We start from the raw sequence: 23,072 nt of genomic DNA on the forward strand, positions 1-23,072 counted from the left end.
ACCAACGTCACAGAGACCCTACAAGGATTAATTGAGGTGAAACTGGAAAAAGAATGTGCATTAGACAAGCCAGGCTTCCTCCATACTGCTAAATAGGCCCAGATGATTTAACAATTGTTCAGATTATGTAGTAGTGTCCTCACTAAGTACAGAGTAATTTGCATAATGCATTTCATCTGTAAAGACTATTAAAAAACACCCAATTACTTTTTTGGGGGGGCCACACCCATGGCATATGAAATTTCCCAGGCCAGGGATCTGCTCAGGTCAAGCTCACCATACTGGCACCATTCACCTCCAAATTTTCCCATCAAGCAAACACCTTGAACCTATGTGCTGAGGAGAGTCTCGTGAAAAGAAAAGTCTTCCTAATTCCTCATGCTTGGGCATTTCTGTGTATCTTCCTTTATCTTGTAAAGATGGTAAATAGATTTCAACTTCTCTTTCCAGGTCCTGTTGTGTTCCTGAGGCACAAATGTCTGCCTGCAACTCCAGTTCATCAACAAATATTTTCTTCCACTTTTCAACTTACACTTTTGCCTATCCAAGTATGTTTGATCATTCATTGCCTGAGGAAATCCCAACAAGTTTAGCGCTCACAAAGATGGTAGTGATAATAACTGTATGTGATTATCAGCCTTTGCAGGTTTTACCGGCACATGCAGATCTAAAATATGTTTGTTGGGAGTGGCAACAGGCAATGGAAAGGAGGAGTACAGAAACACTGAAAGGTCTTGGGCTTTACCCATTTTCTTTTTCTTGCTATTAAAGGCAAAAATAGAAAGATTCTTTTCTTGCTATTAAAGGAAAAAAGTTGAGAGGAAAAGAGACCTTAAAATAGTATGTTTTACAATATTATATAGAAATTATGCTTAGGAATATAATCTCCAAAGTGAAATAACCAAATTTGAATCTCGTTTCTCCCCTCACTGCTCGGGTGAGCACATTACTTAAAGATATTCAAAAGGTATGTGCCTTGGTTTCTTCATCTTTTAAATGGATATTGGTTCACTACTTAGCACATAAAGTTATCATGAAGGGAAAAAGTTAGGTACATGCAAAAGCACTAAGAACAGTTTCTGGAACACAGTAATTATTCAATAAATGTTGGCCATTATCTATTATTTTAACTGCCCATATTTTAATTCAGCATCATTTCAGGTCCAAGAAATTTAACTTTGAAATCTTTTCAAAAACATTCAAGTCTATTTTTCTCCTTTAGTAACTCCTGAATAGGGAAGGAGGCATCCATAATACTTGGGGATCATTGTTCTAACCAACATTTCTCCTTATGAACAGTCTGCTTTAGCAAAATGTGTGTCTCCAGGTAGATCCTAGACTTGTGAGAGGAAATGTACCACACACTACCACAGATCCTCGCTTTCCAACATATGTTCATTAAAAAGATTCAAAACTCAGTGCTGGGGGGGGGATAAAAGCCAATGAGTATTTATTGAGCTCACCTGTCTGCTTGAGGCCTTGCTGATTCTCAGTTCGGCTTCTTCTTCTGTACATTGACTTGCTAGAGATCAGCCGTCCAGAAGCAGCAGGCCAGGCTGAGGGTGTGCATCTTATGGTGGTGGCAGAAGTGTGAGACAGCAAGCAGCAACATGCAGGGTCTCTTAAATCTAGTCTCAGTGGTGCAGTGGCACTTCTGACACAATCCATTGGTCAAAGCAGGTTACATGATGAATCCTAAAGTCAAGAAGCAGACATATTCCTCCTGTGGAAGCTAAGTTAAAGGGAAGAGTGTTTGTAAAGAGTAATTCAGCCCACCACAGCCATGAAGATGCTATTAACTGGTTACAATATTCTTTTTCATTGTGCCTAAGTATAGCTTTTATATCCTTAGCAGCCAAAGTAATTGCTGGGAAACATGCTACATGTGAGGGAAAGAAAAAAAAAAAATCCAGTTGAGATATCTGGTTTTGCAATTTTTTAATATATTTTACAGAATAATATATCTGAATCTCAAATTCTACTTTTCTATAATGTAAAACATTGTTGTTTTGACTTTCATTTATTCAATTGAGGCTGAGTCAGTTTGAAAAATATGTATGTATACACTACACATCAATGAAAATTATCATTTGATTTTTAAACTATCAAAAATTTAGTTATCAATTACTTTTGTAAAGAACATTCAACAGTAGTTCATTACTTTCTATTTAAGATCCATACATTTTTACAGTTTTGAAACTAAAAATATATAAGAACATATATAAATGTTACAATGTCAAACACCAACTACACAGCCACTTCTAGTCCACTTATTTTAAACTACATTATTAAATCCTAAAACCATATGCATTTTTTATTTATACTACTTTTGAATTAAAATTTTAAAATAACTTCAATCTTTCTTTTCCCAAAGGGCTTTCTTAACACTTTGATTAAACTGTTATGATTTATGCTTCCTTGATGTAATTAATTTCAACATTATGTTGAAATGTGAAACAGATTTTTTTATAGAAGTAAAACTTAGAGATTCAATATAAGAAGATGTAATATTGAAACCTGATTTTTATAAAATACATTTTTTATATAAATAAAGTAAAATCTGATAGTTACAATTACAGGTGACCCTTGACATTGCAGGAGTTAGGAGTGTTGACTCTCCAAGCAATCAAAGATCTGTGCATAATTTACAGCTGGCCCTTCATTATCCATGATTCCTCCCTATCTGCAGATTCAACTAATAGAGGATCATGTAGTACTGTAATATTTACTACTGAAAAAAACCCTGCATGTAAGTGAACCAGTGCAATTCACACCTGTGTTGTTCAAGGGTCAACTGTGCAATAAACTAGCACAGGAACTACCCCGTTTTCCTGGGAAACCAATGCAACATGCTTGAACTGACTACAGTAAGAATGGCTCTGGGTAGAATATAGGGGTCTGACTTTTATCTGTAGATGAGTATACTTGCAACAAGTCATCTCTCAACTTGAACATTTTTATGGAAAAAAAAAAAACAACAACAAACCTACCTCTTACTAATAGAAGGCATTGATCAAACCCAAGGATCACACTGTGTGAACTTCCTAAAAAGGCTAACTTTAAATTGCATTTAATTAGGTAGCATATTTTAGAAAGAAAACATTCTTCCCACAAAATTTTCTCAAGTAAAATCCAACTTCAGCAACCCTGAGGTATAATTACTATTATTTTTAAAGGAATTTTGAAAAATAGAGTGAAAATGGATAGTTCTCATGAAACTAATTAAATTTCCAGAAATGGAGACACAAGTGTAAGTGTGAAGTTGCCTTTTGATCTCTTCACAAATAACAAAAACTAATTTATCTTTCTCTCTTGACCAATAATTTTCATTCGCTTCATCCTTAGGTGCAATTTCTGTATAATGGAAATCTGGCTGGAAAGCTGAAAGCTTTCCTCTGGTCACTGGACTGGCCTGTCCCTCTTCGTTCATTTAAAGTCTCTGGCTCATTTCCCATGACCTCTCTGCCAGATGTTCTTTGCCCACAACCACTACTATATAGGAAAATGAGCTTAAAACGTATACACCCAGTACCCTAAGGTTAAGCCCTGCGTTTTGCTACTAGGCAGACACATGTCTTTGGAGAAAGTAGTGAAGATCCCTGAGCCTCAATTTGCATTTAAACACTAAAGCATATGAGATTTCTTTGAATTATTTGCAATGCTGTGAATACCTTTGTAAATGATAAAAAAAAAATCAAATGCTATGATAAGGATAATGATTTCAGACACAACTTAATAAACCTTAAGTTAAATCTCATAACATTAAACTTTTACAACTGCTTAGAGTAAAGGCATATTAACTTCTCTAAGACGTACTTTTGTTTGGTTTAATGTTCCATTATATATATATACATATATATATATATATATATATATATATTTTTTTTTTTTTTTGCCTTTTTAGGGCAGCACACACTGCATATGGAGGTTCCCAGGCTAGGGGTCTAATCAGAGCTGTTGCTGCTGGCCTATGCCCAGAGCCACAGCAATGCCAGATCTGAGCCGCATCTGTGACCTACACCATAGCTCACAGAAATGCTGGATCCTTAACCCACTGAGTGAGACCAGGGATTGAACCTGCACCTCATGGTTCCTAGTTGGATTCGTTTCCACTGCATCACAATGGGAACTCCAACGTTCCATTATTGAGTTGAAATCTAAGGTAACTCAGCAAGCACTCAGTACAGTGATTTTGCTTCTGCCATAGGTATGTCCAGTTTTCCACCACATACCTAGAGACACTCACTTTCTCTTTAAAACCTTGGTAACTTTTCCCCTTTTGGCTTTATGAGCTCTTTCAAATCCTTAAAACATTTTCACCTTATTAGGTCAACAGGTGCACCTTTCACAAGGCAGCCAACAAGCCTTAACAAGGACAGAGACATTCCAACACAAATCCACACATTGCCTATGTATTTTCATCCTGAAGATTTTTTTTTTTCTTTTTGCCTTTTCTAGGGCCGCTCCCGTGGCATATGGAAGTTCCCAGACCAGGGGTCTAATCAGAGCTGTAGCCACCGGCCTACGCCAGAGCCACAGCAATGCGGGATCTGAGCTGTATCTGCAAACTACTCCACAGCTCACGGCAATGCTGAATCCTTAACCCACTGAGCAAGGCCAGGGATCGAACCCTCAACCTCATGCTTCCTAGTCGGATTCGTTAACCACTGCGCCACGACGGGAACTCCCTGATGATTTTTAATTAAATGATTTATTTTATATTTAACATCCCCAGAGAGAGGAAAAAAGGAGCAAGCACAGGAATTTAGAATTAATGCTATGCTATATTCGAACATTTCATTTATGGTTTTCTGGTTTTTTTTTTTTTTTTTTTTTTTTTGCTTTTAAGGCTGTACCTGCAGCATACGAAAGTTTCCAGGCTAGGGGTCAAATTGGAGCTACGGCTGCTGGCCTATGACATAGCCACAACAATGTGGGTTGAGTGTCTGTGACTTCCACCACAGCTCACAGCAATGCTGGATCCTTAATCCACTGAACAAGGCCGGAGATCGAACCCACATCTTAATGGATACTAATTTGGTTCTTTACCATTGAGCCACAACAGGAACTCCCATTCAAACATTTCATTTATGAGAATGATTTGCAATAATTATTCCATTATTATATTCTACTATTATTTAAATGTAAAATATAAACTCTACTACTTCTATAGATATTTAAGAAATACAGGGAAAATCATATAACATGTTAAGAAGAGAGTGAACAGGGTAGATATTTCATAGTCTATCTTTAACTCAAAACATTTCATGTAAATTTTATGAAATGTGGAGGCTAAGCCCTGGCATAATCTAAGCTAATGTGTTTTTATAAAATAAATGTATAGAGAGAATGAAAGGCATCTCTAATGACTGGATTCACAGAATTGTAAAAGATACGGTACAGGAAAAACCATCAATATTTACAGTGTATATACACCAGCAGAAATTTGAAAGAACTTGACTTTAAAAGGTGGCAGTTATCAGAATCAAAAGAACAGTTTAATTATTTGATGTGTGATGGACTCTCTGCTTTTTAGAAGACTAGCTTGAGACTGACCAAGATAACTTCATTTTTAAGCAGCTTTCCAGTCTTCTGTGAAGTTATTCAGAAAAATCAGAAGCCTCTTAAAATAATAAGTCAATATTATAGTTCATAACCCAAGAAAATCATACAATTTTTAAAATCTTTTTTAGGGCTGCACCTGAGGCATATGGAGGTTCCTAGGCTAGGGGCTGAATCGGAGCTACAGCTGCTGGCCTACACCACAGCCACAGCAACTCAGGAACCGAGCTGTGTCTGTGACCTACACCACAGCTCATGGAAACACCGGATCCCCAACTCACTGAGCAAGGCAAGGGATAGAACCTGAGTCTTCATGGATACTAGTCAAATTTGTTTCCACTGAGCCACAATGGGAACTCTGAAAATCATACAATTTTAAAGCATTAGGAAAGCAGAAGGGGATTCCATCTTGTTAGGAATCTAAAGTAATGTGAGGCTAATGGTGAAGATACTAAAATCAAAGTTCACTGCTAATCTCCACTTTTTTTTAAGGTGTGAAAAATTAGAATGTAATTCAAAATAACCCACGGAGAGAGGAAAATATTAGAATTAAGAATAACCATTAATCTTATATATTGATCTCATTATATCATGATTTACTAATTATCAGAGACATAATAGTTGATATTTTCTAAATCCTCATTCTTTGAAGAACTTTTTTTTTTTTTATCTTTCATGCTGTATGAAAAGCTTCCTTATTTGAAGCTACTATTTTCCATTTATCTGTTCTTTTCTGGTTCAGGAAATTTGTATTTGACATGCATAAAAAATTTTTTTATTTCACCTAAGCATCACATCCTACAAATTATAAAAGACAATGTAAACATTCCACCACATACAATACACAGAGAAGCACAAAGGAGATACTTAGGCAAATGTTTCTAAGAACCCAGTAGGTAATTTTCTCCATATTCTTTATGCTATCAGTAGCTGACCAGTTAGTCCAGAATTTCTTTCTTTGATTAAGGCAGCAATAATGGTGGCACCTTGCCTTAAACTTTCCTTTAGCTTCTGCTCATCCTGAAAGAAAAGACAAAAAAATAATTATAGTAGAAGCAAAGATATCAATACATTAATAAAGAGCTACTTTTCTTTGAAAAATATTTCTTGAAAAAAACTTTCTCCTCAGCTTTATAGAAATATAATTGACTCATAACATTGTATAAATTTAAGGTGTTCAATGTGATGATGTGCTATACATATAAACAGAAAAATTATTACTCAAATAAGGTTAGTTATCACATCCATCACCTCATGTAGTTACATTTTTTGGAAGGTGAGAACATTTAAGATCTACTCTCTCAGCAACTTTCAAGTATACAATACAGTATTGTTAACTATACTCACCATTCATTGCATCCCCACAACTTATTTATCTGATAACTAGAAGTTTGTATCCTTTGACAAACATCACCCCATTAGCTCCACTTCTTACCCTCTGGCAATCAGCAATCATAGACTCTCTGTTTCTGGGAGTTCGAAAAGCCTCTTTTTAAGGTCTGTAGTTCTCTGGACTCAGCATTGTAGAGAACTCAGACCATAGTCACTGACAAGGACTTGGTGTTCCATATAAAGGAGAAATGCTTTTGCAAGCTCTTTTATTATAGGAAAAAAAATATCTGCTGAAGGTACCAAGAAAAACACTGATGCAATTTCAAATGCTAAAAATATGAAACAAAATGTTATTTCCCTTAATCCAATATTTGACCAACTTTGGCTCGTCAGTGAAGTGTGACTATTTCTTTGATGATGCAAGCCCTTCCTTCATCTTCTTCTGAGTGTTCAACAACAGACTCTGTTATAAACTGTGAATATGGGTGTGAAGGGAAAAAACACCTGCTTGTTGTTTCTGAAGCAAAAAATCAGGCAGATTTATGAAACGAGTTATCTCACAAGTTGCCAAAACGTGGTTTTTGCCTTTGAAACCATATTGCCTATGAAATTGTTTCTAATTATTTAAGTTTCTTGAAGGTAAGAGGGGATGGTAATATGAAGGGAAAATGAAAGTGGAAACAGAGCTAATATCTTAAGGTTCTTGGGTTATATTTGTTTTTGCTGTTGTTGGCCACACCCATGGCATGTGGAAGTTCCCAGGTCAGGGATGGAACCTGTGCCACAGCAGTAATCAGAGTCAAAGCAGTGACAATGCCTTATCCTTAACCCACTGAGCCACCAGGGAACTTCAGTCCTTGGGTTATGAATTGTGCTATGTTCAAAAAGGAAACCGGTAACCAATTTCTTTACTTTGGCATCATCCTTAATGCCAAGGATGCAAAATATCCCAGCATGCAATGTATCACTAGGACCTAGTGTTTCTACTTCTCAAACCCACACACTCCACTCAAACTGCCACCGCCAGCAGAGTACCTCTGGCCTTGAATTATTGCAACAATCTCATAGTCTCTCCAAGGTCTGCCCTCTTCTACTATTTCTCACACAGCAGTGAAAATACTTATTTTAAATAATAAAATTCTGATTACATCATTATCCTGCCTAAAATTTTTCAAGACTTTTAAACTTCAGGATCAAGTCTGAACCCCCTCCCTGGTAGTGAAGAGTCATCTATCCTTCCAGCCTCTTCTTGTCATTCCCTTAAAATCACTCAGTTCTCCAAGTTGTGTAGACCTGTTTGAGATTGCCTAAACAAGCCATTTTTCAAGTTTTCATCCCTCCACACCAGCCAATCTCTTTACCAGAAAAGCTGTCCCACTCCCTTCCCAGCCTAGCTGGCCCTAGTTACTCTTTGAGGTTCAACCCAGCTATCAGGGATTTGAAACCTTTGAGAGTAACTGCCAATCTCCAGCCCAATGTAAGTGAGGTGACTTTCATAGCTGTGAATTCCCCAGCACATGAAATGCTAATAGTCTTTTTAGCTGATCATCTATTCCACCAGATGATGAGTTTCTTAATGTAAAGAATATCTTATCTTTGAACATTTAGCTCAATGCTTAATAAAAGGTGGCATTCCATAAATTATACCAAATTCAAAACAAAGGAGGCTCTATGACAGATTTATATTCATCCTTTTAGTTTGATTCATTTGTCAACAATGACCACTATTTGGTTACTATGTTTACTCCTATTTACATATTTAGCCAGAAGTCTGACAACAATATAAAGAAGATTATTACCTTATTGATGCCTTACCACTACCAATACAGCTCCATGAGCCTGGACTTGGGTTTCTCATCTATGAAGATGGTACTAAGAGATCACCTCTGCTTAAGCTACACTTTCCCATCAGTTTTCCTGACTGTGTCCTATGGGGGTAGAGCTGGAGAAGATGCACAGGGGCTAAATGAGGGCTACTTTGCTTCTTGCAAGTGAGTTTTAATGGCATTTCAATAATGGATTTCAAATGCTATACTGGTTTCCAGATGATCAAATCACATTAACAAATCATTTTAAAGCCAAATATGTTTGAGCTTAAAATGTGATTCACTTATATGGGAGTACATATCATTCATGACATGCCATTCATAAATACAGAAATAAATATTTAAAAACAGAACAAAATACAAACCAACTATATGTATTGGTCACTTTTACTGATTAATTAATCATAATGTTGCAGGGCATGCTACACATCCACTCCCAAGTCTCGTTAAGCTGAGATATACAACAGATGATAATAATTAAGGTTTCCCATTCCAAAATAAACAGGAAAAGGCTATCTGTGCAGCCTCTTCGAAACCAGTTTACACTTATAATGAAAGCAGCATAGTAACAAAGAAATAAAGAGGAAAATCTGTTTTTAAGATCCTAGGGCTAGGAAAATCACATTTCTCTATCTTGGAATAAATGTTCCATGTTTATTTTGATAGTTCCATAACATACACATTTTTAGTTAATGAAGAATTTAAGAATGTTCTTTTAAAGATTACTTTAGAAATTTTTTATATGCAACATTTGCAAAGATTAGAATTCAGTGAGAAAAACCTATGTCATTCCACTAAATATGTTTTCCCTCTCTGCCTAAGCTCATTTTATCTTTGAAAAATATGGAATTTTAAGAACTGATTTAACCAAGACAGTGAGACATACATATACTAACTCATCTCAAAATTCCCTATCTCTATAAAAGTATTGATAACAAATAAAACAAAAGTAAACAAGCAAGCATTTCCTGCTGACAGGAGATATGCAAAGTGTTTTTAACCCCTGAAGAAGGTAGGCAGTGGAGGGGCATTATAGGTGGCTATCTTATTATCACTCATGAATATTTATTTATGTATATGCATGCATTCCAATTTGTGTGCTCCAATTATTACATTAAAAATAATTAATTTTCAAACTAAGTGAGCAAGTTCAAGATGAACACTGAAAAATCACATTGCACTCTTGATATGTTACGATGAAATGGTATTTAGCCCTGAGGCCAAAGGCAGTATTAGAGACTGTAAAGTGAGGTAAAAAACATTCTAACTGAAGCAAGAGAGAAAAATAGTGAATTATTTCCATAATCATCTTACAGCTTGTAATACATTACTATTCCATTTCCCTTTTCCTTGTCTACTGACATACCCTACCACCATCACCAAGAAACCTTTTAGAAACATTTATAAAACTGCATATGGGTTCTAGCAACAGCCATGTCATCTGGGAATATTTACTCTATTAAACAGACAAAAAAATTTTTAAATGTCAACCCCATTCTAGAAAAACCAATGTGATGGAATACATAGAAATATGTACAAGACTAGACTGTAGGTAATATTAGTATAGTAGGGCATAAGAATGAGGGAATTCAGAGTGGGGTACAATCATATTAAAGGAGCAATGATTCCTCAGGAAGATTGGACCAAATAATGAAAGAAGAGGAAAATACTGGAGGGTCCAGGATGGCTAAGAACTATCTTGGGACAAGAAATGACTGGTTCTTAGAGTGTCATAATATTGTGCTATGCTAGACCTTATAAAAGTATTATAAGAAAAGTGGGTACCCAAATTTTCACAATAAGACATAAAGAAAAAAGTATTCAAATTAAATTTGTCAGCGGTTTATTTGCTATCTGTAATTGTTGCAACATTCATCTCTAGGCTTTAGGTTTAACTGGATTTATACTCACCAGTCATAAAGAACATACACTGTAAAAACAGCACAACGATGTTTACATACCCACACATAAAAATTGAAAACATTCATTCATTTAAAAGAAAAACAGGATATTTAATCAGATATGTTAAAGTCTGCATTCTGGTTTAAATATAAATTATTGTCATTAGCAGTAATTACTTATTGTTCTGCTCAATAACAATGTAAAACTTTTGAAAAAAATACAGATTGCAAACTCTATCCCCATATACCTTCTAGCTGGAAAATACAACATTCACTCTTTTTCTTGGTTACTTACTGTATTAAAAACTAAGAATTAGTCATAAAGAAAAAAGGATATAGGATAGTCAGGTTTCTTAAATCACTGGGAGGGAAAATATCAAAATGTTAACAAGAGTTATTTTTGGATGATGGATTTATGGATATTTTAATTTCATCTTTGTTGTCTAATAATTTCATAATTTTCATAATAAACACTATAAATCTTATAAAAGTAATTTATCTTAAAATTTAGTTTCGAGACTATTTAAATTAAGGGAACTAAGTTTGATTTGTTATCAAATAAAATCAATAATTCAGAATATTGTCTAAATTTCCAGAAAACATTCCATCAAAATCTTCAAAATCTGGAGTTCTCATCATGGCGCAGTGAAAAGGAATCCGACTAGGAACCATGAGGTTGCAGGTGCGATCCCTGGCCTCGCTCAGTGGGTTAAGGATCCGGCGTTGCCGTGAGCTGTGGTGTAGGTCACAGACGTGGCTCGGATCTGGCATTGTTGTGGCTATGGCATAGGCCAGCAGTTGTAGCTCCGATTGGAGCCCTAGCCTGGGAACCTCCATATGCTGTGGGTGTGGCCCTAAAAGGATAAAAAAGAGACAAAAAAAAAAAAAATCTTCAAAATCTGTATAAAGAAAATACTTTTGTTGGAATATTACCATTTTCAATAAAAGGTTTCCAAAAGAATATGAATAATTCACAAAGTTTTAGCTTTCTGCTGATTTAGAGATTAAGAACAATATTGGAGAATTCAAGCTAAAAAGTAACAAAAAATGTTTATTTATTTATTTCCATGGCCACAACTTCAGTACATGTAAATTCCAAGGCCAGGGATTAAATCTGAGCTGCAGTTGTGACCTTAGTCCACTGTGCCACAGTAGGAACTCCTTAATTTTATTTAGCATGTTTGTTTGTTGTTTGTTTGGCTATGTCCATGGCATACAAAGTTCCTGAGGCAGGGCACAAACTCATGCCACAGCAGTGACCTGAACCACGGCAACAACAATACTAGATCCTTAACTGTTAGGCCACCAGAGAAGTCCCTTCAGCATGTTAACAACTGCTCACAAAGATCCTAAACAATTTCTTATAGTCAGATTTTTCAAATTATTAGGAGTAATAAACAAAATACCAATATAAAACTGCTATTTTTAATTTTTTATATCCTCAAACTGAACTATTTAGGATTAGAAATCACAGTGGGTTTTAACCAGAAACTTGTCATATTTAGTGATTTCTCTATCACCTTGTAATTTCAAGATCAGGATGAAACAGGCTCTGGTTAGATGAAAGATGCACAAAAATTCTAATTATCATTATCTTTTAAAAATAGAAGGTAATTGTAAATTTACTCTAGAGTAATTAAATCTCATCTATCTTTCTCTCTCAAGGGACTTTTAAGGCTTTGACAAGCCCTTTGAAAACAGGAGAAAATGGACTTATTTTCACGGAAGACAGGGAATGAAGGTAGCACCTCCATAATTCATAACGGCTCTTTTTTTCCTCACTCCCTACCATTCACATCACAATTTGGCTAAGTAAAGCCTGCAATTCCAAAAGTAAATGACAAAGTAGTAGCAGCTTGCACATGTACAAGTGGTCAATTTTCTGTAATACCATATCTTCAAAAATCCTTACTTACCAACTGACCTCTTCAACTTTCTCAAAGGACAGCTTTTGGCAAAACTATACCCAGTGTACATAAACTTAACCTTTTCAAAGGTATGTTTTAAAACATTACAGGAGTTCCCGTCGTGGCGAAGTGGTTAACGAATCCAACTAGGAACCAAGAGATTGCGGGTTCGGTCCCTGCCCTTGCTCAGTGGGTTAAGGATCTGGTGTTGCCGTGAGCTGTGGTGTAGGTTGCAGACGCGACTCGGATCCCGCGTTGCTGTGGCTCTGGTGTAGGCCAGTGGCTACAGCTCCGATTCGACCCCTAGCCTGGGAACCTCCATATGCCGTGGGAGCAGCCCAAAGAAATAGCAAAAAGACAAAAATAAATAAATAAATAAATAAAATAAAACATTACACCCAGTACCACACTGTCTTGATGACTGTGGCTTTGTAATATTGCCTGAAGTCTGAGAGAGTGATGCCTCCTGCTTGGTTTTTATTCCTCAGAATTGCTTTGGTGACTCTGGGTCTTTTTGTGGTTCCATGTAAATTTTTGGATTGTTTGTTCTAGTTCTGTGAAAAGTGTCATGGGTAATTTGATAGGGATTGCACTGAATCTGTAGATTGCTTTGGGTAGGATGGCCATTTTTATAATATTAATTTTTCCAACCCAGGAACATGGAATATCTTTCCATTTCTTTACATCTTCTTTGATTTCTTTGATTAAAGTTTTATAGTTCTCGGCATATAAGTCCTTTACCTCCTTGGTCAGGTATATTCCCAGGTATTTTATTTTTTGGGGTGCAATTTTAAAAGCTATTGTATATTTGTATTCCTTTTCTAATATTTCATTGTTAGTATACAGAAATGTGACTGATTTCTGCATGCTAATCTTATAGCCTGCTACTGTGCTGAATTTGTTGATCAGTTCAAGTAGTTTTTGGGTTGAGTCCTTAGGGTTTTCTATAAATAGTATCATGTCATCTGCATACAGTGACAGTTTTTCCTCTTTTCTTCCTATTTGGATGCCTCTGGGTCACCACACTGTACAGCAGGAAAAAAATTGTATTGGTGAAATAACTATTAAAAAAATAAAACAAAATTAGTTTACTGAAAAAAAAAATTACACCCTATCGTTGTACTACAGAGATATCAGTACTTGAATTAAAGAGGTATAAACAAATTTATGGTATGCTGTTAGAATCAATTTATATGGATTTTGTAGAATACTGTTTCAAAGAATAGCAGGAAAAGTTATGACATCATTGTTCTCCAAATCTTTAAAGACAAACTAAAAGGAAACCTTTTAGAGTTTAATCTTCCATGCACATCATTTCTAAAGCACATAATGTACTCTGTTAAAGGAAAAGCTATAAATTTTAAAAATATGTACATATGTATATTTAGACTCTTGATATCTCAAGAGATTAGACAGATCTTTTTGAAGGGTAAACTTAACTGTCTCAGCAAATTCCATACCTAAAGCCTAATTCCATTTCCAAGAATTAAAAACTATCCTAAAATCTAAATTGCTTATATTTTGATATTCATATCTTTCTGCCATTTATCCTTGCTCTGGTGAACTCATGCAAAAACTATCTAAATGACACAAAATCTCACTCTAAAGAAATAAAGTCTATATATGTATATGTATATATCTATATATGTATATCTACATATCTATCCATACATACCACATATAATATATAAACATCATAAGTTGTAGACTTTATAAATCTTTTATGTTTGGTTACTTTTATAAAATAATTAATATGTCAAAAAAAATGAGAGGCTAAAATTTCCTTTCTGTATACTGTTTGCTGATAGGGAAAAAAATAAATCTGATGGTAATGCACTGTCCCCTAGTGGAGATAAAAATAAATGTTTAGCGTGTTCAAATTTCTAGAACTGCAGGAAAAAAGCAGTCACCTGCTAATAGTTTGAGAAAAACAAAACAGTCCTCCTCTCCAAATGAAACGTGTTTGCTCTTACTCCTTTGAGTGAAACAAATGTCTCCAAAAAAACTTAGTAACAAAATACTTAGAAAAAGCCCTTGGGTTTACTTATGATCATCACATGGCACTTTTCGTCTCCTTTATTTTCCAAGCCTGTCTGCTATACTGCTATCTCTTCTCCAGTAAAATCATTTCCCAATATTTGTCTTTCTAATTTACAACAATTTTCAAAGACCTGGCTGTGATGACTTCCTCTTATGAAATAATGTAAATTACTAGTGTGCAGTAAAATAGATGATCATAATTCACCTCACGATCTCGTATTTTTATTAGGTGTGCATATGTTTAGATCATATTTTCTTAGCTAAATTGTAGACAGTATAAGACAACTCTCCCAAATTAAATACTAAAATCAAATAAAGTACAATTCTTACAGTAGGTATTCAATGAGCTAACCAGATTAATTTGCTAATTAATTCTATAAAGGTCTGGCTTCGTATATGACTATTAAGACATCTCTGAAACATCAAAGTTTTTAGATAAAGAATACATCATTATGGAAATAACACTAACAATAAAAATAAGAAAAAACTTATATCTGTACTTGGAAACTAGAAAGGTGTCAAAAACTAAAAATTTATGCTACATGATTTCCCTCCTATGAAAGAAAGCCTGGGGAGTTCCCTTTGTGGCTCAGTGGTTAATGAATCTGACTAGGATCCATGAAGATGCAGGTTCAGTCTCTGGCCTTGCTCAGTGTGTTAAGACTGTGTTGCTGTGAGCTGTGATGTAGGTCGCAGATGCAGTTTGGATCCTGCATTGGTATGGCTGTGGCTGTAGCTCTGATTCAACCCCTAGACTGAGAACTTCCATATGCCATGGGTGGGGCTCTAAAAAGACAAAAAAAAAAGCAAAGAAAGAAAGCCTGGTCTCAGAGGTAAGTGACAGTGATAAATTTACATTAGTTACACAAGTTAGGGGATAAAGGCAGACACTGAGGCAGGCATTCTTTTATTGGAGGTGACTGCATAAGTAGAAAATCTACATACTTTGTGTTGGTAAGCAACAGGTACCGTTTCCACAATGGGTGAGAACTATAAAAGTGAACAGAAAGATTATTCAGAAGAGTATCTTCTTGATTGAATTCCCATCATGGCTCAGAGGGTAATGAACCTGACTGGCATCCCTGGGGACTTAGGTTTGATCCTTGGCCTCACTCAGTGTGTTAAGGATCCGATGTTACCACGAACTGTAACATAGGTTGCAGACCTCGAATCCCATGTTGCTGGCTGTGGTGTAGGCTCCAATTGGACCCCTAGCCTGGGAACCTTAACATGCCACAGGTGCAGCCCTAAAAAGACAAAAAAAAAAAAAAAAAAAAAGAGTATCTTCTTGAGTGTATGGCCTATTAGTAGAAAAATGTATTGATACTTTCTCTTACAACATAAAGACTGGTTAAATTTTTTGCATGAAATTTTGATTTAAAATTTTAATGACAAACTTAAATCAAAGAGAGAGAACTAAAGTGGGCCAATTCAAACCTAAGGTAGCAATGTGTGTATGTATGTTGGGGGTGGGAGGGAAACTGTTGTTGAAATAGTTTTGAGCAGTTAAAGAAGAAAAAGATGCCTGGCCAATGACTATTACACTCTTGAATATTGGTTAAATGGATGAGTAGTTGGTATTCAAAGTTTTAATCTCAAAGTTCCACAGAAAAATATTTGCCACTGTACCTCGATTTCCTTCCAAGAAGGTTCTGAACTGCAACCTACAAAAAAGAGTTATATCCTGACCAGAAAGATGTCAGTTTTTATCAGTCTTAACAGAATACTAGCCTGCAAACCTCCTTCCTACAATGGAGAACAGAGTTCTTTTGCATGGAGAGGGTCACATGGCAGGAGATGGCCTATAGAGCTTTTTCCCAATAAGAAGGTAGATTAAAAACTGACAGACATGAGTAACAATTTTCTAGGTGGAAAGAACTTTCTAAAATCATTAAAATTAGCTATATTTCTCTGAAATGATGCTGCTAAGTGAAAACAATATTCAAGAAGATACCTCAACCACAGAAGTGGGAACAAAGTAGGAATAATTTTACATCACTAGAGATTTCATGTAAGATATTAAATTAGTGCATTTCAATTAAATATCTCATTGGAAGTTGTTATACAACCTACTTTTTCTATATAAAATTAACAGATAACTGGAAGACAGACTTGAAAATGTCTAGAACTCAGAAAAAAATAAAGGAATAAAATAATGAGAAGAGAGTCTAGTATTAGACGACTAGATTATATAAGGGAAATCTGGGGAGAAAACATAGTAGATAATACAGAAGTTATTATAAATATGCAGAAGAAAATTCCCTGACTTGAAGAAAGATTAGGGTTTGCAGATAAACAAGCATAATTTGGTGCCTTGCAAAAGTAGTGAAAGACTCCTCAAAAGAAACCATTTTAACCATATGCAGATGATACCTTCAGATTTAAAGATAAAAACTCAACAGGCTCCATCAGGATATATAGATTCATTTCAATAGATAAGAATGGCTGATGTGTAACTTCTCTGCAACATGAAACACCTCAAGAAAATGGAATCTAAAGAAAGTTTTGTTACCTCAGAATCCTAACTGCAGGAAGAACAAAAAAGGAGACATTGTGGGATATGCGAGCGCTCTTAAAGCATATTCATTAGTGGAGCCTTTCTTCAAAAAAAAAAAAAAAGAAAAAGAAAAAGAAAAAAAAAACAGGAGTATTTAAAAACTTAACCTATCTAATAATGAAATAAATGAAGGGAAGAAAAAGGACTACATCCCTTTCAATGGCTATATTTCAGAATTACCTGACACCAAGCTGTAAGTTAAACACTAAGATATGAATAGACCGATTTTTTTTTTCCTTTCATGGAATACGTAGTTAGGCAAGTCAGACAAACACATAAACACATCAGTTCATTCACATAACAAGTTATGAAGAAAACAACAAAGCAGGTTAATATCAAAATGAATCCAGCATTAGAATTTCCAGGCACAAAATATTTTAAAACTGTGTAAAAAAGAATCCAAGTAAACAAATATGGAATCACAAAAATGAGCAAAGCCTCTAAAATAAGAACAGATTTGAAGAAATAGAACTTTTATAAATAAATAAACATTACAAATTTAATTAAAAAATCCCAAAGGATGGATCAAACAATAACTTAAACACAGCTGACAAGAGAATTATTAAAAATAAAGACAGAGTTGAAGAAATTACTCAGAATTCCTATTAGAGAAGAAATGAACAATATAATGGGAAATTAGGAGTTCCTGTCTTGGTGCAGTGGAAACGAATCCGACTAAGAACCATGAGGTTGTGGGTTCGATCCCTGGCCTTGCTCAGTGGGTTAAGAATCCAGTGTTGCCGTGAGCTGTGGTGTAGGTTGTAGACATGGCTCGGATTTGGCATTGCTGTGGCTCTGGCATAGGCCAGCAGCAACAGCTCTGTTTCGACCACTAGCCTGGGAACCTCCATATGCTGTGGGTGTGGCCCTAAAAAGACAAAAAGACAAAAAAAAAAAAAAAGATGGGAAATTAAGGTATATGGCAGACATGATAAGAATATCTAATATATAGTTAATCAGAATCCCAGAAAAGGAGGATAGAGACAATGGGGAAAAATAATAAGGAAGTTATTGCTTTAAAAATATCCAGAATTAATGGAATATAGCAATTCATTCACACTGTAAACCCAATAAATTCCAAAGTGGACAAAAAGAAAACTCAACAAGTAGATAAATTTTAGGGAAACCATGGAACACTAAATATAAAAAGATGACTAAAGCAACTAGAGAGAACAGACCAACAGAGGAGTGACAGTTAGGTTGACAACAGTTTTTCTCATAGTAACAATGGTAGCAGTAACACAACGACACTTGCAAAGTGCTAAAAAAAAAAACTTCGTCCAAAAAAACCTATCAACCTATCATGCTTATACATCCCACCCCACAAACACTATCAAAAATGAAACAGAATATGGGTTCCCTCAGATTTAAAAAAAAAAAAAGCATAAAATTTTACTCTTAAAAATACTGTGGCACTAAATAATGTACCTCAGATAGAAGAGTAATTTCAGAAGGAAGATCTACAGGATCTACTAATCAGAAAGCTATAAGATATGGAAAATAAAGACGTAGCTTTAAGTAAGTAAATAAATCTAAAGAAAAAAAGTGTCTCAAGAAAAAATAAAGGTACATTTAATTATAGATAGTCACTATTAACTTCCTTCTAAGCACTGCTTTTGAAGCATCCCATAGATTTTGAATGGTTGTGTTTTCACCATCATTTATCTCAAGGTATTTTTCAATTTTGCTTTTGATTTCCTAGTTGACTTAAAAGAACAAAATAATAGAGTTCCCCTTGTGGCTCAGCAGAAATGAATCTGACAAGTATCCATAAGGATGCAGGTTCCATCCCTCACTCAGTGGGTTAACAATCTGGCATTCTGTGAGCTGTAGTGTAGGTTACAGACACAGCTCAGATCTGACACTGCCGTGGCTGTGGTGTAGGCCAGCAGATGCAGCTCCAATTCAATCCCTAGCCCAGGAACTTTCATATGCTGCAGGTGTGGTGCTTAAAAAAGCAAAAAAAAAAAAAAAAAAATTTAAAAATTAAAGAACAAAATAAAAATACTGGATAAGAACAGTAGCATAAATAGTGGAAGGCAAGGTGCTAGGTTTCTTTGTGTTATTTCTCTTGATTTTGGCCCACATACAAGGATTTGGAGGTGTGGTGGTGTTCCATCTGGGAAGTCTGCAGCAGTGCCAATCCAGTGGCCATATAGGGATGGAGGTAAGTGGTCTGGTGTTTTACAAATTTATTAAAGCAAAAGTACATTTAGAGAGAGAGAATGAGCATGAGCTCAAGTGCACACATGGGTAAAGAAAGGGCCCGATTTACTTTACAATTGTTTTTATATCCCCACCCTTATGTGCATGGGGAACAGATTACACAGAGGCAGGGTGAGGAATGGCCAACACTCCTTCCCAAGTAGGAAGTGAGCAGCCCAGGCTGCTCAAGGTGGGGGAAGCGGCATTACAATGAGACATGCCAGAAGCTTTTGGGTTTAATCTCCTTGAAGGGGTATTGAAGCCTATAACACTAGTACGACTATAAAGGCAACTTAAAACCATCAACAGAGAGAACAAGCCTTCTTTAATTATAAAAACACTAAGAAGTGTGTAAAAATAGTGAAAAGTGTTCACATGTAACTAGCATGACTATGGAGAAATAAAATTATGCTTGAAGTGACAATATTCTGGAAGAGAAAAACACAAAAAGGAAGAGAATCAATCTTCAGCACTTGGGCAGTAAAGGGAAAAGAAGGAAGAGGGGAGAAATCTAGGATCATTAAGTACAAAAGAGAATTAAAATGTTACCCCAATATAACTCCTTCCTCCATCATTAAATTAAAGAAATTAACAAAAGAACCTGGATTTCACTACATTAATAGGAGCAGGCAGCAGTGAATTAGGTTATCTTGTAAACGAGTCATAGCCCACCAATGAAGAGGAGGGAACTTAAAGATATCTATACAAAGTTATCACACAAAAGAACGATAGATTCGACCTCCTCAATTAATGAACAACCCACCATGAAAGAAAGAAAAAGAAAAAAAAAAAAGATGAAGCAGAAGACTATAACACTCATAACTGAATAGAATGTTTGCAGAGTATCAACCAGGATGGGAGAAGGGGTAATTTATAAATAAGTAACAACAAAATTGAAGAGGATGGCAATGAAAATAATCTAATTAACATTGGAGAATACTATTTTGATTCTACACTTTAAGACAAAGTACTGTTTACAACTGTTGTTCTCTAATTAGTAAATTTGTTTTACCAGAAGTATGAGTTAGTAATTCTAACATTGCTTATGTGTATTCCAGGAATGAAAAAAGAAGTAAATATACTGCTGATAATAAAAGCCAGATGCCTCACTGGTGGAGAAAGTGGTTATATATAAGGAAAGGGAGAGGGAGAAATATCCCATGCAACTCCATTGCAGTTGGACCGGAAATGGAGGTGTCCGGGTGAACTCACGGTTTATTTTAGATAAACTACACATTACATACAAACATACACATATAAATATAGAAATAAGTATACAAAAAATATACATTTCCCAGCAATGCCTGCTGAAAGGGTTTACAAATAATGACGCTCCAGGAGCAATGAGCACCATCAATGCCCAGACCATGGTTTCTAAATACTATTATGTAATAGAAGAAATATGGGTTCCTTAAAGAAATTGCTGGTTCCAAAGCTGGGAGAGGAAACACGAGAAGCCTAAAACATCTTTTGGTACCAAAGAGTAAGGAGATGCTCAAAATCTGCTAAGGACATTTTGAAATACAATAGAGGGTAACATGAAGGCCTACTAATGACCAAATTTGGCACAACTGGAGCAACAAAATAAAAAATTATTCAGCAAAATCCATAAAATAAAACTAATATTCACGAGTCTGTGAGAAGAAGGGAGTGAGAGAAGGAAGGATGAAGGAAAGAAGGAAGGGAGGAAGGGACAGATTAGATAGATGATATAGTACCAAAAAACTCTTCATAATTTTAGACTTTTAATTATAAATTTGGAAAAAATAATGAAATTTTTTAAAAAAGTCATTTGACAATACCAACACAAAATTTTTTTGAGAAAGAATCAATAATACATACTAAAATTAGCATGAAAAACTACTATAAAAATGAGGATATTTACAAAGTCTCATGGTATCACACCATAATATGCGTATAAAGTACAGAGGAAAAAACAACAAATTTTCAGTGGAGAAACCTGGCAAATCCTACCTTAACTAATTGACCATAATTAATATCAACTGTAGTGAGAGATGTAGACATCATTTGACCCTGATATAATGCACTGAAAAGAAGAAAACATTACTTCTATTATGTTCTCACAAAAACTGAATAGCCTGAATTTATTCATGAGAAAACATCACATAAACATAAATTAAGAGGCATTAAACTATGTAAGAGGCCAATATTTATCAGAAGTGCAAGGTCATGAAAGACAAAAATTAACGTTTCAGATTAAAAAGAGATTAACAATGAAATGTAATGTGTTCCAGGACTGAAACCTGAACTAGAAAAAAAGAATAAAAATGGGAAAATGGACAAAATGTATTATTAAGATTAATTTTCTCATTTTGCCATTGTGGTGATGTAAGATATTTATGTTAGGTATTCTGGGTCAAGGATACACAGGAATTCTTTGTACTATTTTTGAAACTTTTGGTAAGCCTGAAATTATTTCAGACAAAAAGTTAAAGAAAAAGCTAATGAAAAACAAAAGTCTTAAACAGTTAAGAAAAATACATAAGAAAAGCAGGATAGACATAAAGCAAAAAATAAGGTAAAAGTAACTGTTCTAAATATTTTTTCTGTTTTTTTTTTTCTTTTTGTCTTTTGAGGGCTGTACCCACAGCATATGGAGGGTCCCAGACTAGGGGTCTAAAAGGAGCCACAGCTGCCAGCCTACGTCAGATCCACAGCAACACCAGATCCAAGCCGTAGCTCATGGCAACGCCAGATCCTTAACCCACTGAGCGAAACCAGGTATTGAACCTGCAACCTCATGGTTCCTAGTCGGATTCGTTTCCTCTGCACCACAACAGGAACTCCATTTTTCTAATTTGAATAAATATAAATGACTAAGCTCATGGGTGAAACATAAAGACTGTCAGCTTGGATTAAAAACTAAACATAGCTATATACTCTTTATCACAGCCACACATAAAAGACAAGAACATAAAAGGCTGATAGTCAAGTGACTGAAAAAGATACACCAGAGAGGCACTAACCAGAAGAATACACCAGTGGTTCACTGTATTCAGCATATTCATAGAAAAAAATGAAGACTCTAAGACAAAAAGCAGTCTTACAAGTAGAGTGTCACTACAAAAGTTATAAAAAAGTTTCCTTCAACAAAAGAAGGTTTTGGTTATTGGGGGAAATTACAAACTCCATTTTAGATAAATCTGAGATAGGAGGGAAACATCCAAGACAAAATATCAAATAGGCAGTTTTAGGTGTGAGCACAGGACACAGAAATCAGTGTGTTTTAAATGACAGATATTTAAAACCATATGAGTGGCTGAGAATTCTTAGGGATCATACAGGATAGCGCTCTAAGAATCTGCAGCATTTAGGGAGCTAAGAGCAATAAAGAAGCCAGCAAGGAGTTTGAGAGGGAGCAGACATACTATGTAGGAAGAAATCAGGAGTGCGCTCTTACGGAACCTGAGACTAAAGGGTCAAAAAGAGGAAAATAGCACCTAGTCGTCCACCAATATTTACAAATTGCTACAAAAAAAAAAAAATCAGTTATACAGAGATAAGGACAGATAACGGTTTTAGTAAATTAGGAAACAGAGCAATGCTTTAATAATTATTCTGCAAAGGTAAAGCTTTTAAAAAATATGTAAAGTATATCATAAAACTCTGGAATGTGAAGAGGGTTGAAAGTCATACTGAATTGCTTATTTCACACAAAGCCAAGCCAATATATATTAAATCACTGATTTTAAGTTAACAAGAAAACTTAAAAAGTTAATAT

General features: G+C 35.2%; 2 protein-coding genes across 9 annotated transcripts in view; both read right to left on the bottom strand.

Moving 5' to 3' along the window:
* Positions 1 to 1,812, bottom strand: part of LOC110255479 (uncharacterized) — a 109,267-nt gene extending 107,455 nt beyond the window's left edge. For all 4 annotated transcript variants that reach the window (XR_014815914.1, XM_084977172.1, XM_084977173.1 and 1 more), the window contains exon 1: positions 1,464 to 1,812. Coding sequence is in view for 3 of the 4 variants with exons in the window: in XM_084977172.1 (XP_084833298.1) it covers positions 1,464 to 1,668 (205 nt within the window). In the remaining variant the exon portion in view is untranslated. The remainder of the gene's footprint in view (positions 1 to 1,463) is intronic.
* Positions 1,813 to 1,921: 109 nt separating this feature from the next.
* The window catches only part of CRPPA (CDP-L-ribitol pyrophosphorylase A), a 294,345-nt gene continuing 273,194 nt past the window's right edge, over positions 1,922 to 23,072 (bottom strand). For 4 of the 5 annotated variants that reach the window (XM_084977167.1, XM_021063407.2, XM_021063404.2 and 1 more), the window contains exon 10: positions 1,922 to 6,582. In XM_084977167.1, the coding sequence (XP_084833293.1) occupies positions 6,478 to 6,582 (105 nt within the window). In that variant the 3' untranslated portion in view covers positions 1,922 to 6,477. The remainder of the gene's footprint in view (positions 6,583 to 23,072) is intronic. The other variant, XM_021063405.2, reaches the window with a different exon arrangement.

Source organism: Sus scrofa, chromosome 9 (genome assembly GCF_054392235.1).
Source record: "Sus scrofa isolate SSC_HxYL_T2T_F1_AM1 chromosome 9, Sscrofa_HxYL_maternal_Yorkshire_Landrace_v2.0, whole genome shotgun sequence".
Taxonomy (NCBI): domain Eukaryota; kingdom Metazoa; phylum Chordata; class Mammalia; order Artiodactyla; family Suidae; genus Sus; species Sus scrofa.